The following is a 14139-nucleotide window of genomic DNA, read 5'->3' as shown; positions in this document are numbered from 1 at the left end:
TCTTTTGTTTTTCTTTCTTTTTTTTAAATTTTCTTTTAAATGTTTATTTTTGTGAGAGAGAGAGGGTGTGCATGCACACTAGTCGGGGAGGGGCAGAGAGAGAGCGGGACATAGGATCCCCCTCTGACAGTAGACAGCAGACAGCCCAATGTGGGGTTCAAACTATGCTTAACTGACTAAGCCACCCAGGTGCCCCTGGGATCTTTTGTTTTTCAGAAGTAATCTGCTAGTCCAGTTATTTTGAGAGTCACTGTTTTTGTGGCCTGAAAGAAATTTAGATACTGCTAACCATTTGTTCTTGGTTTTCTTTTATATCCCGCCCAGGCTCCTGTTTATATTCGGGAATGTGCTAGATTGCACTATTTGGGCTCCAGATCTCAAGCATCAAAGGTAAGAATAGGAAATTGCTCTTAGCCTATTCAAGGAAAGAGTTAATTAAGATTAGTGGAGTTTTATTTTATTTACAAAAATTTTTTTTTTTAACATTTATTCGTTTTTGAGAGACAGAGAGAGACAGCGTGAGCAGGGGAGGAGCACAGAGGGAGGGAGACACAGAATCCGAAGCAGGCTCCAGGCTCTGAGCTGTCAGCACAGAGCCCGACGCGGGGCTTAAACTCACTGACTGTGAGATCATGACCTCAGCTGAAGTCGGACGCCTAACCGACTGAGCCACCCAGGCTCCCAGATTAGTGGAGTTTGTTTTTTTAAAAAAAAAAAATTTTTTTTTAACATTTATTCATTTTTGAGAGTGAGAGAGACAGAGCATGAGCAGGGGAGGGGCAGAGAGAGAGGGAGACACAGAATCTGAAGCAGGCTCCAGGCTCTGAGCTGTCAGCACAGGGCCAGACGCGGGGCTCAAACTAATGGACTGCGAGATCATGACCTGAGCTGAAGTTGGGTGCTTAACCAACTGAGCCACCCAGGCGCCCCCCCAGATTAGTGGAGTTTTATTTTTATTTATTTTTTTATTTTTTTAAAAGGGAAGGAAGTTCTTTTTTTTTTTTTTTTAATTTTTTTTTTACATTTATTCATTTTTGAGAGACAGAGCACAAGCAGGGGAGGGGCAGAGAGAGAGGGAGACACAGAATCCGAAGTGGGTTCCAGGCTCCCAGCTGTCAGCACAGAGCCCGACGCGGGGCTCGAACTCACAAACCACGAGATCATGACCTGAGCCGAAGTCCGATGCATAACCGACTGAGCCACCCAGGCGCCCCGGGATTAGTGGAGTTTTAAAACAAAGTGTGAGGGGTGCCTGGGTGGCTTACTTAGTTAAGTGTCCAACTCTTGGTTTTGGCTCAGGTCATGTGATCTCATGGTTCGGGAGTTTGAGCCCTGCATGGGGCTCTGGGCTGACAGTGCAGAGCCTGCTTGGTATTCTCTCTCTCCCTCTCCTCTACCCCTCCCTCACTCGTACTCTCTCTCTCTCTCTCTCTCACTCAAAATAAATAAACTTTGAAAAAATAATAAAACAAAGTATGAAATAAAAATAAGCCATGGAAAATAAAATGTTAGTGTTATAGTTCAAAATTATCTAGTCAGTTTGAGATAAGGAAAAAGACGGAGAAGAAAGTTATGTATTGAAACAAAAGTGCCCCCTCCGCCCCCCGCAGTCTTCTTGTTTCCTTTCAGAGGTGCTCCACTGGTAGATGGTATCCTCTACATGTGAGTGATGGCATAGACTGCATGTTTGAAGTTTTTCATAAAGCCCCTATGCATTCTTACAGCATATGATATAAGCAGTCTGTAAATAGCAATGTATTAAATATTTTGCAGCAGTAAATTAGTTTTATATAATACATTCTTATTTCATGTTCAGTGGTAACACTCTACCAAATGTCTCAAACGCTTGAGACCACATGAGCTTAGAAAGCAAATGTGTGATGCTTATTAACAAGATTGCATATGATTCTTGTGCTTTAAAACTGAGAAGTTTAAAAAACTTCACAAGTACTTTTTAATGATTTCTATTTAGTCTGTCTTGGTTAGAAACTTAAGCTGTCATCTTATGCTATTGTTCCTGCCTCTTCTTCAGTAAATATTTGGTGTGACCTGGAGGACAGTATATGAGTTCAACTAGTGTAAGTGGAGTTTGGTTTTTCTTAGAGAGTTGTTGCCATTCCTCCACCGCTGCAGTGTAGTTACCCCATCATGTTGTCATGTGTAGGAAAGAGCACCCAGCCAAGAGCCCGTGCACTTGGTCTCCAGGATGGGTCTGTCCTTTTAATATCTAAATGACTTTAAACTTATAGCTTAACTTCAGTTTTTTCTTTTATCAAATAGGAATGATGATACTTTCCCTGCTTACCTCATAGGATAGCAGTGAGAGTTATATGCGATTAAAAGATGCTTTGAAAACTGAACTCTTATATAAATATAATTTTTGGTGGCAATATTCTAAATGAATTTAGGTTCTCTATGTAGGTCGTGGGAGTGGGCTGTTAATGTAGTCCATAATTAGCGATTTCTCTTCATCTGATAATTTTATGTTTAGGTTTTTCTTATTCCTTGATTTAAGAGTGTACCATATTCCCCATTTCTCCCCTCTCTTTTGTTCCAGGGTTGTGGGAACCTGAAAATAAGCTGGCAGGATATATTAATTCGCTTTTCTTTAAAATTTTCTCTAGGATGATCTTGATCTGATAGCTTCATGTCATACGAAGTCCTTCCAGCTGGCAAAATCTCAGAAACGGAACTGGGTTGATTCCTGCTCTCATCAGGAGGAGACCCAGCAGCGTACAGAAGAGGCATTGAGAGAGCTGTTCCAACACGTTCACAATATGCCAGAGTCAGCGAAGAAGAAACAGCTTATTAGACAGGTACCTGAATGCAGGAAATGGTGACGGGCTTTAGGAATGTAGTCAAGGTTGTAGAATCACTAGGGAATACTGTTACAAATCTCGTTTAAGTTTTGGCTTGTATTGACCTACACTTGGCTCGGCCAAGGAAGCAAACTTGTCAGTGGAATCTCAGTGGCAGTGTCTATACTACTGCCCCACTAGGGAAGGGAGTAGAGGGAGGCTCTTGGATTTCTACAGTTAAACAGAAGGATCCAAGTGTAGTTAGAGTTTCTCTAATTTCGGTCATGTACCAAATATGCTGAGAGAGAACCAGCAGTTATACAATATATTGTTCCGGAGTTTAAATCCTTCAGATATTCTTGGCAAATAATTTAATCCTTTGGAATTCCAATTTCCTTGTTTGTAAAATGGTAATTGAAATGTCCACGTTTCATGACTATAAACATTAGAAAGAATCTATGTAAAGTGGCTGGCATAGCAGAAAGCGGTAGCTCTTACTAATGAGTTGTTTGCAGTTAGGAAACACTATAAAGCGGGCCTGGTTTGATATTAGAAGGTAGGAATTCTGGTAGCTAAATTTGTTGATTTTGGAGCCGTGGGAACAAATTAGTGCTCTCATTTGCCATTTTGAGACTTGAAGTGTAGCAGGAGTAAATCCCAACAATTTGGTTAATTTCTTTCTCGGGAAATATATTTTGTCTCAATCCCTCTTGAATTTTAGCTGAATAGGCAAGGTCAGCCTCTTGACTTCTTATTCAACTGGGACCTTCTTGAGGGAAGTCTGTGTTTTTACTTTTTCTTTTTATACCTAATCTCAAGCGTAGGGCCAGATATAACCAAGTGCTCAGAAAAAGTGTAACTGAGCTATTCTTAATAGTTGATAGAATCTTTTAAGAAAAGTTTTCTGTTACACTCTTTGAAGTTACTTTGAGATCTAGCAAATTGTGTTATGACTGGAATTTTCAGGGGTGTTGTCTGAGTATTATCACAGATTCAGAGCACTGCAGTGATTTAATTCTTGATAGAAACTAAGACAGCAACTTAGGACAAGTGTAATGACTTTGTCATCAAGAATGCAGAGGGTTAAAGATAATATGAAGGAAAAAGCTAGCATCATTTTTGGTCTTTTTAGAAAAATAGGAAATTATAGAGAAGGTTAAGAAGAAAATAAATCACTCATCCCACCAGTGTTTACCTTTTTGGTATTTCTTTTCGTTTTTTTCCTATGAATAAATTTTTACATAATTAGGAGCATACCACATACTTTCTTTATCTCTTTTACTAAACATTACAGCATAAGCATTTTCTCATGCATGCTTGCAAACTCCTTGCATACGTTTCAAGTACTGCCATTTTGTTTTGTGGAAAGTGTAATTTTACTATTTCCTGATTTTTCTCTGGTTATAAAAATAATAAATATTTACTATAGAAACATTGAAACCTCCAGAAGAGTGTAAAGAAGAAAAATCACCTGTAATCATCCTGAGATAACCACCAATAAAAATTTGGGAGTATTTTCTTCTAGCGTTTCTTTCCATGAATATGTATTTGACATGTTTTTCTTTTGCTTGAGATCATAATATATATTCAGTTTTTATATTCCTGTCCTTTTCATTTAATATTATATCATGATCATTTTCTAGAGGCCATGAACAAGGGCATCTAGGTGGCTCAGTCGGTTGGGTGTCCGACTTTGGCTCAGGTCATGATCTTGCAGTTTGTGGGTTCAAGCCCCACGTTGGGCTCTGCGCTGACGGTTTGGAGCCTGGAGCTTGCTTCGGATCCTATGTCTCTTTCTTTCTCTCTCTCTCTCTCTTTGTCTCTCAGAAACAAATAAATATTAAAAAACAACAACAACAAAAAGGGTCGTGAACATTTTTAACACTTGCATAATATTTCATCACATATCTAATGTATATACAATTTGCCTAACATTGAACATGTTTGGGAAATAGGTTGTTTTTAGCTTATACATTTTTGCTCATAGCTATTTTCATTGCAGAGTTTTTCCTAGAAGTGGCATGACCCAAGGATATGCTTTTTTTTTTTTTTTTTTTTTTGGGTGTAGCTTATAGCTATTAGGTCACTTTTTTTAAAAGTTTATTTATTTTTGAGAGAGAGTGTGTGAGTGAGATGGGGCAGAGAGGGAGAGAGAGAATCCCAGGCAGGCTCTGCATTGTCTGTGCAGAGCCCAAAGTGGGTCTTGAACCCACGAACCGCGAGATCATGACCTGAGCTGAGTGGGGTGCCTAACTGAATAAGCCACCAAGGGGCCCCCCCTTTTTATTTTTAAAGTTTTTAAATTTTTATTAGAGAAAGAGCACGGGAGTAAAGGAGGAGCAGCGAGAGAGGGGGACAGAGGATTGAAGCGGGCTCCGCGCTGATAGCAGAGAGCCCAAGATGGGGGTTGAACCCATGAACTGTGAGATCATGACCTGGGCTGAAGGTGGATGCTTAACCAACTGAGCCACCCAGGCGCCCCTAGATCCCTTTTAATATATAGGTCTCTCTTTCTCTCCCCCCCCTTTTCCCCCTAAAACATTGCCAAAGTTTGTTTGAATAATCTTAAATTCATTTGTTTATTTACTTATTTTTCATTTTTTTAATGTTTATTTAATTTTGAGAGAGAGAGAGAGACAGAGTGTGAGCAGGGGAGGGGCAGAGAGAGAGGGAGACACAGAATCCGAAGCAGGCTCCAGGCTCTGAGCCCGACACGGGGCTTGAACTCCTGAACCGTGAGATCATGACCTGAGCTGAAGTTGGATGCTTACATGACTGAGCCACCCTGGCGTCCCTGAGTAAACTTAAATTTTTTTTTTTAAATGTTCATTTTTTGAGAGAGAGAGAGAGAGAGAGAGAGAGCATGTGAGTGGGGGCGGAGGGGCAGAGAGAGAGGGAAGAGAACCCGAAGCAGGCCCCAGGCTCTGAGCTGTCAGCACAGAGCCTGACCCGGAGCTGTCAGCACAGAGCTGACCCGTGAGATCATGACCCGAGCCGAAGTCGGACACCCAACCGACTGAGCCACCCAGCTGGCCCTTAAATTTAAAATAATTAGATTTACGGGACGCCTGGGTGGCTCAGTTCGTTAAGCGTCCGACTTCAGCTCAGGTCATGATCTCATGGTTTGTGAGTTTGGGCCCCACATCCGACTCTGCTGACAGCTCAGAGCCTGGGGCCTGCTTCTGATTCTGTCTCCTTCTCTCTCTCTGCCCCTCCCCCACTCACTCTCTGTCTCTCTTTCTTTCTCAAAAAATAAATAAACATTAAAAAAATAATAAATAGAATTTAGATTTAGGAAAAGCTTGCAAAGATAATACAGAGAATTCTCACATACCCTTCACTCAGGGTACCCTTCACTCCTGATGTTAATATTGTTAAGACTGGGATGCCTAGGTGGCTCAGCTGGCTAAGCATCCGACTTTTGATTTTGGCTCAGGTCATGTATGATCTTCTGCTAGCCCCATGTCTGGTTTTGCACCGTTGTGGAGTCTGCTTGGGATTCTCTCCCCCTGTCTCTGCCCTGTCTCCCTCATTCGCACTTGTGTTCTCTCTCTCTCTCTCTCTCTCATAAAAAAAAAAAATTGTTAAAACTTAATGTTACTGTTAACATGATAGATTTTACTCAGATTTTATCAGTTCTTTCGCTAATACCCTTTTTCTGTGTCAGGATCTAATCCAGGTTACCGCATTTGTGTTTAAATACACACATTCTCTCTCTGCACTTCATTTGTGAAACAAACCAGATTGTTTTCCACAGACTGGATCTTGCTGGTTGCACTTCTGCGGTTTTATTTAACATGTTCCTCCATCCTCTGTATTTATTATACATTTGTAGTTAGATCTAATTATAGAAACTGATTTGAATATCAGTTAGGTTTTTTGATTTTTGGTAAGAACTTCATAGGTGGTGTGAGTTTTTTAATACAGTAGTTCCTGCCTCTTATCTTCAGGGGATGTATTCCAAGACCCCCGGTGGATGCCTGAAAACTGTGGATAGTGCTGAACCCTATATATACTATGTTTTTTTAATACATACATACTTATGATAAAGTTTAATTTATAAATTAGGCCCAATGAGAGATTAACAACAATAACAATAACCACAATAATAATAAAATAGAACAGATATAACAGTATACTGTAATAAAAGTTATGTGGATGTGTTCTCTCTCAACATACCTTACTATAGTGTTCTCACCCTTCTTATGATAATGCGAAGTGATAAAATGCTCATGTGATTTGGTGAAGTGAGGTGAATGATGTAGGCATTATGATGTAGCGTTAGGCTTACTACTGACCTCTGACTGTACATCGGAAGGAGGATCATCTGCTTCTGGACTGTGGTTGATTACAGGTAGCTGAAGCCACGGAAGGCAAAACCATGAATAAAGGGGGGCTACTGTATGCATTTTTAAAAGACTCTGGACATACATTGCTAAACAGCTTCCCAGAAAATTATTAACGCTCTCACAAACTGGATACAAGAGAACCCACCTTACTGTACCTGTCCAACATGATCAGGAATGATGGGTTGTCACTTGTCCCAATATACCCCGGAGGGATGCTTGCTTGCGAAGCTCTTTAGAAGTGACTAAATTTTCTGTCAGGTGAGATAATTAATGTCGAGAACATTTTGGTACCTATATAATATGTATGAAAAATGTCATTTTTTAAAGTTTCCAGAACTGAACCTGAACTGATAAAAATTTGCAAAATTAAAATTCACATGTAAAAACGATATGTCGAAAAGGAAGATAAGTAGAATTAAGTACTATGTCATTTTTTTGTAACTGGGAAGATGAATGGCTAATCAAAGCATTAAATAAGACTATATAATGTCTTAGGTCTTCCATTTTTCCATGTTAGATACTATTAAACAGAGAGCTGATATTGATAAAAATGCCAATTCTTTTGAGAGAGAGGGTACGAGCAAGTTGGGGAGGGGCAGAGGGAGAGGGGGAGAGAGAATCCTACATAGTCTCCATGTCCAGTGCAGAGCCTGACTCGTGGCTCAGTCTCACAAACCGTGAGATTGTGACCTCAGCCAAAATCAAGATTCGGATGCTTAACCGATTGAGCCACCCAGGTACCCCGACAAATTTTTATTCTGATGTATTTCCTCTGATAATAACGCTGGCAAGCAATCATGACAGATGTCCATTTAAAGAGCTTTAGTCACTTTTTTATTCTGTGTGCAATTTATGTTAAATTAAGGACTGTTTTAGGTTGTGCTAGTCACTCTCTTTGTTCAAGGTACTTTCTGCAGAAAAGTCTTGATTACCAGCTGGAGATCTTGGACAAATTACAGAACTCCCAGAGTCTCAGTTTCCTTGTCTGTAAAATAGGGGTAACATTTCCAACCTCATATAGTACATGTGAAAAGGAAAATGAAGTGCAGTCTTCTTAGAGCAATTTAAAAAATTTTGACTTTTTTTTGGCAACATCATTTGCTTTGAGATTTGCTTGCCAACCTACCAATCCATATGTGTGGAGACACACTTATTCCTGGATTTTTCTGGATATTTATACTTAGCTATTGATGATTACAGAATCCTATCTCTTGATGGGGGAAATAATAGTAAAATGTTTATGTTTTCTCTTAGTTTAATAAGCAGTCGGTGACTCAGACACCAGGGCGAGAATCTTCTACTCCTCAGGTACAGAAGAGAGCCCGTTCACGTTCCTTCAGTGGCCTTATCAAGGTAGGTAGGCTGTGCTGTCGTTTTCAGCATTGACTTAGAGAAAATTTAACAGTCTGACTTTTCTTATGCATAAACAGTTTTCTTCTATTCTTTGGGATCCTATAAAGGGTTTATTTGTAAGAGGTTAAGGATAGAATTTGGAAAAACTTTTAGTTTTTATAGCATTTTTCTGTTTCAAATTGGAGAAGGGGTTCTGTGATTGGAGAAGGGAAGAATAAAAGGAAGGTCCTTCCTTCTCTTTGGGGGCTGAGGACAGAGTCCCATTCCTGAGCAGTGTAGAGAGTTCTTTGTTTTGTGCTACACATTTCACTGCACAATTTACAAAAGCTCTTGGAGAAGTGAGGGAGTTGACAGGCTTGTGGAAATGGTTTGGGAATGGATTTTTTTTTTGAAGTTTATTTTGAGAGAGAAGAGAGAGATGGAGAGAGCGTGTGTGGCTTGTGCACCAGCGGGGGTGGGACAGAAAGAGAGAAAATCCCAAGCAGGCTCCATGCTATCAGCGTGGAGCCTGATGTGGGGCTCGAAACCCACAAACTGTGAGATCATGACCTGAGCTGAAATCAAAAGTTGGCCACCTAACCAACTGAGCCACCCAGGTGCCCCCAGAAAATGGATTTTCTGATAGCCTAGTGAGTTTCAGGTAGCTGAAATTTTTGTAAGCTTATTATTTCAATCAGTTGTATATTTCCTCTGTATCAGATTACTTAAAAATCTTGTTTTTAAAACAAATACAGTATCTACTTCTGTGCTGTTGCTGCCCTCACTATGCTTGTAGGTTGAATTCACAGGTCTTCACGGATGATCGCAACTTGTGATTAAGGGATGTTGCCATTAGGTGGCAGTAGATAACCCAATTATGGGGTTCAAATTTTCAGGCATAAACTAAGGCAACGTTCTGGTTAACTTGGAGAGAGATTAAGCACAGTTCTGTGTTCTGCTGTTTTTATTTAAAAAATTGTTTTAATGTTATTAAAATCTATAAATCCAGCAACATTAAGGAGCTCTGTTTAAAAGTAAACATTATTCCCTAAAAAAATAAAGACCTTGTAATATGTATTTTTTCTGTAACCTGCAGTTGTTAGCCATTGCTATGTCATCTAGCCCTAATTTTGGTCTTAGCTATTATCATTAATAGAAGTTTAGAATTCACTCTCAATCCTGATCTGTGGGGGGCGAGTACCTTCTGCTACATTAGTCTTGCTTAACATCAAAATTGCCTTTGTGATCAACAGAATGAAAGAGCAACTCACAGAATGTAAAATATTTGTAAAACATATGTCTGATAAGGAGTCCAGAATATATAATGAACTCTTACAACAATAGAAAAAGAAAATTAAAAAATGGGCAAAGGACTCTGACATTTCTCCAAAGAAGATACACAAATGCCAATAAACACATGAAAATATGCTCAATATCACTTATCTTTTAGGGAAATGCAAATCAAAACCACAGTGAGATAGCAAGTCATACACAGTATGATGGCTATTATTAAAAAAACAAACAAACAGGGGTGCGTAGGTGGCTCAGTCGGTTAAGCGTCCAACTTCAGCTCAGGTCATGATCTTGCGGTCCGTGAGTTTGAGTCCCACATTGGGCTCTGTGCTGACATCTCAGAGCCTGGAGCCTGCTTCGGATTCTGTGTCCCTCTCTCAATGCCCCTCTGCCGCTCACTCTCTCTCTCTCTCTCTTTCTCTCTCTCTCTCTCAAAACTAAATAGACATTAAAAAAAATAAAAAAACAAACAGAAAAGAACAAGTGTCAGGGAGGATGTGGAGAAATTGGAACCCTTGTGCACTATTGGTAGGAATGGAAAATGGCGCAGCTGCCAGGGATAACAGTGTGGCAGTTCCTCAAAAAATTAAAAGGATTTTACCATATGATTCAGCAAGTCCACTTCTGGGTACACACCCAAGAGAATCAAAAGCAAGGGTAAGAACCAGATATTTGTACACCCGTGTTTGTAGCAGTATTATTCACAACAACCAAAAGGTGGAAGCCACCTAAGTATCTGTTGACGGATGAATGGATACACAAAATGTTGTATATACACGCAGTGGAATACTCTTCAGCCTTAAAAAGGAAGGAAATTCTGACATATACTACAACGTGAATGAACCGTGAGGACATTATGCCAAATGAAATAAACCAGTCATAAAAGAACACATACTATGTGATGTCATTTATACGAGAGACCTAGAATAGTCTAATTCATGGAGAAAGAAAGTAAAATGGTGATTGTTAGGGGCTAAGGGTTTGGGGCGGGGGGAGTTGGGAATTATTGTCTAGTGGGTAGACAGTTTCTATTTGGGAAGATGAGAAAATTCTGGAGGTGGATGGTGTGATGGTTGCACAACAGTATGAATGGAAGTAATGCCACTGAACTACATACTCAATATGGTTAAAATGGTAAATTTTGTGTTGTGTATATTTTACTATAATTAAAAAGTAATTTATTTTGCTAGAACCCTAGCAGTATACTCACCTGCTTAGGTGTAGTTCATGAAATGAACATCCTTTTTGGTTCATTTTACTTGGAAGTCTGTCATTTCCTCTGACTTCCTGTCATTGAGATTATTGATAACAAGAAAAGTTGTTAGTCAGATATTTCTCTATGTGTCAGTCAAACAAATGTTTCTTTAACTGAAGCTACATGGTGTAGTTTTCTCTTTCTAGTGAGGTCTCTGCGGTGGCTCTAGATGTCATGCTAAGTGTTGCTTCAGATGTAAATATAGAGAGTATATCCTTTTGGCAAGTGCCCACTTACTGAGAATTTAGAGCTTTAGAATTATAATAGAGTTTATAATTCTGCCAGGAGAAAACATTTTAGAACAGCAACTTTAAATACAAACATTAACAAATTTTATGAAACAGAAGGATAAAGTATTTTTGTTCTAAATGAAGAGACTTTTGAGCTAATAATAGAGGTTTCTGCTCAATAGAGACGGGGTAATGAAATGTCTTTTTAAAAGTTCATTGGAAGCTTTATAGCCTGTCCTATGGCTCCTAGGATCCCCATTTCAGCTTTTCTGAGGTGATACCTGATTTCAGAAAGGAAGATGTAGTGGTCTCATTTTTTTGGTACTTCTATGTTTTAGGTATTTGATTTATATTCTGCTTTGATCCCTTTTTTTTGGGCTAGACCCTTTCCTCCAGAATTCCTCTCATGTAAATAATTTATTAGATTGGAATATTCTTTTTTTTTTAAATTTTTAACATTTATTTATTTTTGAGACAGAGAGAGACAGAGCATGAACAGGGGAGGGGCAGAGAGAGAGGGAGACACAGAATCTGAAACAGGCTCCAGGCTCTGAGTTGTCAGCACAGAGCCCGACGTGGGCCTTGAACTCACGGACCATGAGATCATGACCTGAGCCAAAGTCGGACGCTTAACGGATCAAGCCACCCAGGCGCCCCAGGAATATTCTTTTTTTTAAAGTTTATTTATTTTGAGAGAGAGAGAGAGTGGGGGAGGGTGAGAGAGAGGGTGAGAGAGAGAGAGAATCCCAAGCAGTCTCTCCACTGTCAGCGCAGAGCCTGACACGGGGCTCAAACTCACAAACTTGAGACCATGACCTGAGCCTAAATCAAGAGTCCAGATGCTTAACTGACTGGGCCACCCAGGTGCCCCTGCATTGGAATATTCTTAATATTGCTGCTAAAATTTATATTGTAAAGTTTAACCTTTTAGTTTTGTTACATTCCTTTTTTGGGATTTAAACTTAATCTAAGAAGAAAAACAGGACGATTTCCTCAAAGATGATAGAATTGTCACTGTCAGCTGTTACAGTAGGTTAGGTGAGCTTCTAAGCTGTTCAGAGATGAAAGGGCTTTTTGTCCTGCTCTGAATGACAATATAGGCATGTGACCCTCTTAACAAGACCTGCATGCTCTTGTGGCTGTATTAGAAACTCTTAAAGACTCTCCCCAAATTTTCTAATCCTGTATGAGGATGTGACAGGGAGGCTGTAGAGTGAACCTCACAGAAGTGTCCTTTAGTAGGGAGGGGACTCTTTTTTTTTTCAACGTTTATTTTTGGGACAGAGAGAGACAGAGCATGAACGGGGGAGGGGCAGAGAGAGAGGGAGACACAGAATCGGAAACAGGCTCCAGGCTCCGAGCCATCAGCCCAGAGCCCGACGTGGGGCTCGAACTCCCGGACCGCGAGATCGTGACCTGGCTGAAGTCGGACGCTTAACCGACTGCGCCACCCAGGCGCCCGGGGAGGGGACTCTTAATAGCTGCCAGAGACCACATGTCTTTGGGAAAAAAATTATATTGGTAAATAACTGGGGGTTTTGTTTTTTTTTTTAATGTTCTTAGAAACACACTGTAATTGGCCTGCATTAGCTAGTTTAAATCAACTATAAAATTGCTTCTTACATTTCAGCTATTTTAAATGTAGAGGAAAAGTGATCACCTAAAGAAAGGCAATAATTTCAAGGTTTTTTGTAACATGCTTTGGACTCCTTTGTATAAGATGCCCTGGCAGAATTTATCAGAAAGCTGAAATTTTTAAATTTTTATTTTTAGTTATTTTAATTTTTGTAACTTTTTTATTTGTTTCAAAAAATTTTAAACTAAGAAACTGTAGTAGAGCACCTAGGTGGCTCAGTCAGTTAAGCATCTGGCTCAAGTCATGATCTCATGGTTTGTGAGTTCAAGCCCCATGTTAGACTCTGCACTGACAGCATGGAGCCAGCTTTGGATCCTCCTTCTCCCTCTCTCTCTGCCCCTACTTGCTCGTTTTCTCTCTCTCTCTCTCTCAAAATAAATAAACTTAAAAAAAAAAAAAAGAAAGAAACTGTAGTTTAAAAGATCAGTATAGCGATTATACAGATAGAGTCAATCTTTATAAATCACATATTTTCTCTTCCTAAATCAGCGGAAGGTCCTGGGAAATCAGATGATGTCAGAAAAGAAAAACAAGTACCCTACTCCGGAATCTATAGCCATGGGTGAACTGAAGAGAGCCAGCAAAGAAAATATGAACTTAGTAAGATCCTGTTCTTCAGACTTTCTCTTTGTGTACATTTGTAGAAAGGAGAAATATTGCTATACTGTCTGTCGTCTGTTTTATTTCCTGTTGTGTTTCTCTGGGCCATGAAACTATGCCTTTTCTTCAGTCCTTTCACGTATGTTGATGGTCAAAACAAACACATGTGCAGTTCCAGGAGAGTATAGCCAGTCATATGCAGAGGTGACAAATATGGTGAAATAGCTCCACAAAGTGCTGGAACTATTTCAGTCCTTATGGGGAGACTCTAGGGGGCAGGTAACTGAGCTGGGCCTGCTTGACACTGCATTACTTGTTGGGTAGTCTCAGGTATACTAGACATGCTGCTTCATCAAGCCAGCAATAAAATCCATTAAGGTTAGTGATATAAATACAATCTGCCTCCGTGAAACTCTTCACACTGAAATGGAACAAGCAAATAATTCTTCTGTTAGTAGTCCATGTATAAGAATGATATAAGCACATTTAAGCCACTATAAAATTTTCTTGTTACAGTTATTTCCTGGTTCTCCAGCTGTCACATTGATGCCAACAAGATTGAAATGGTCTGAGGGGAAGAAAGAGGGGAAAAAAGGTACTGATTATATTTATTCTTACTGAATGTAAGTCCTTTCTGCATTTAGTC

At 39.7% G+C, this 14139-nt stretch overlaps 1 protein-coding gene across 1 annotated transcript in view; it reads left to right on the top strand.

Annotated features, from left to right (window-relative positions):
• ARHGAP19 (Rho GTPase activating protein 19) overlaps positions 1–14139 on the top strand; it is a 67503-nt gene that overhangs the window by 43722 nt on the left and 9642 nt on the right. Inside the window, exons 7-11 of the mRNA XM_043597130.1 lie at positions 325–390; positions 2625–2816; positions 8402–8500; positions 13383–13493; positions 14010–14088. Of these exons, the coding sequence (XP_043453065.1) occupies positions 325–390; positions 2625–2816; positions 8402–8500; positions 13383–13493; positions 14010–14088 (547 nt within the window). The remainder of the gene's footprint in view (positions 1–324; positions 391–2624; positions 2817–8401; positions 8501–13382; positions 13494–14009; positions 14089–14139) is intronic.

This window comes from Prionailurus bengalensis, chromosome D2, assembly GCF_016509475.1.
Source record: "Prionailurus bengalensis isolate Pbe53 chromosome D2, Fcat_Pben_1.1_paternal_pri, whole genome shotgun sequence".
Classification (NCBI taxonomy): Eukaryota; Metazoa; Chordata; class Mammalia; order Carnivora; family Felidae; genus Prionailurus; species Prionailurus bengalensis.
The sequence above is the reverse complement of the archived record's forward strand: the minus strand, read 5'-3'. Positions and strand labels throughout refer to the sequence as shown.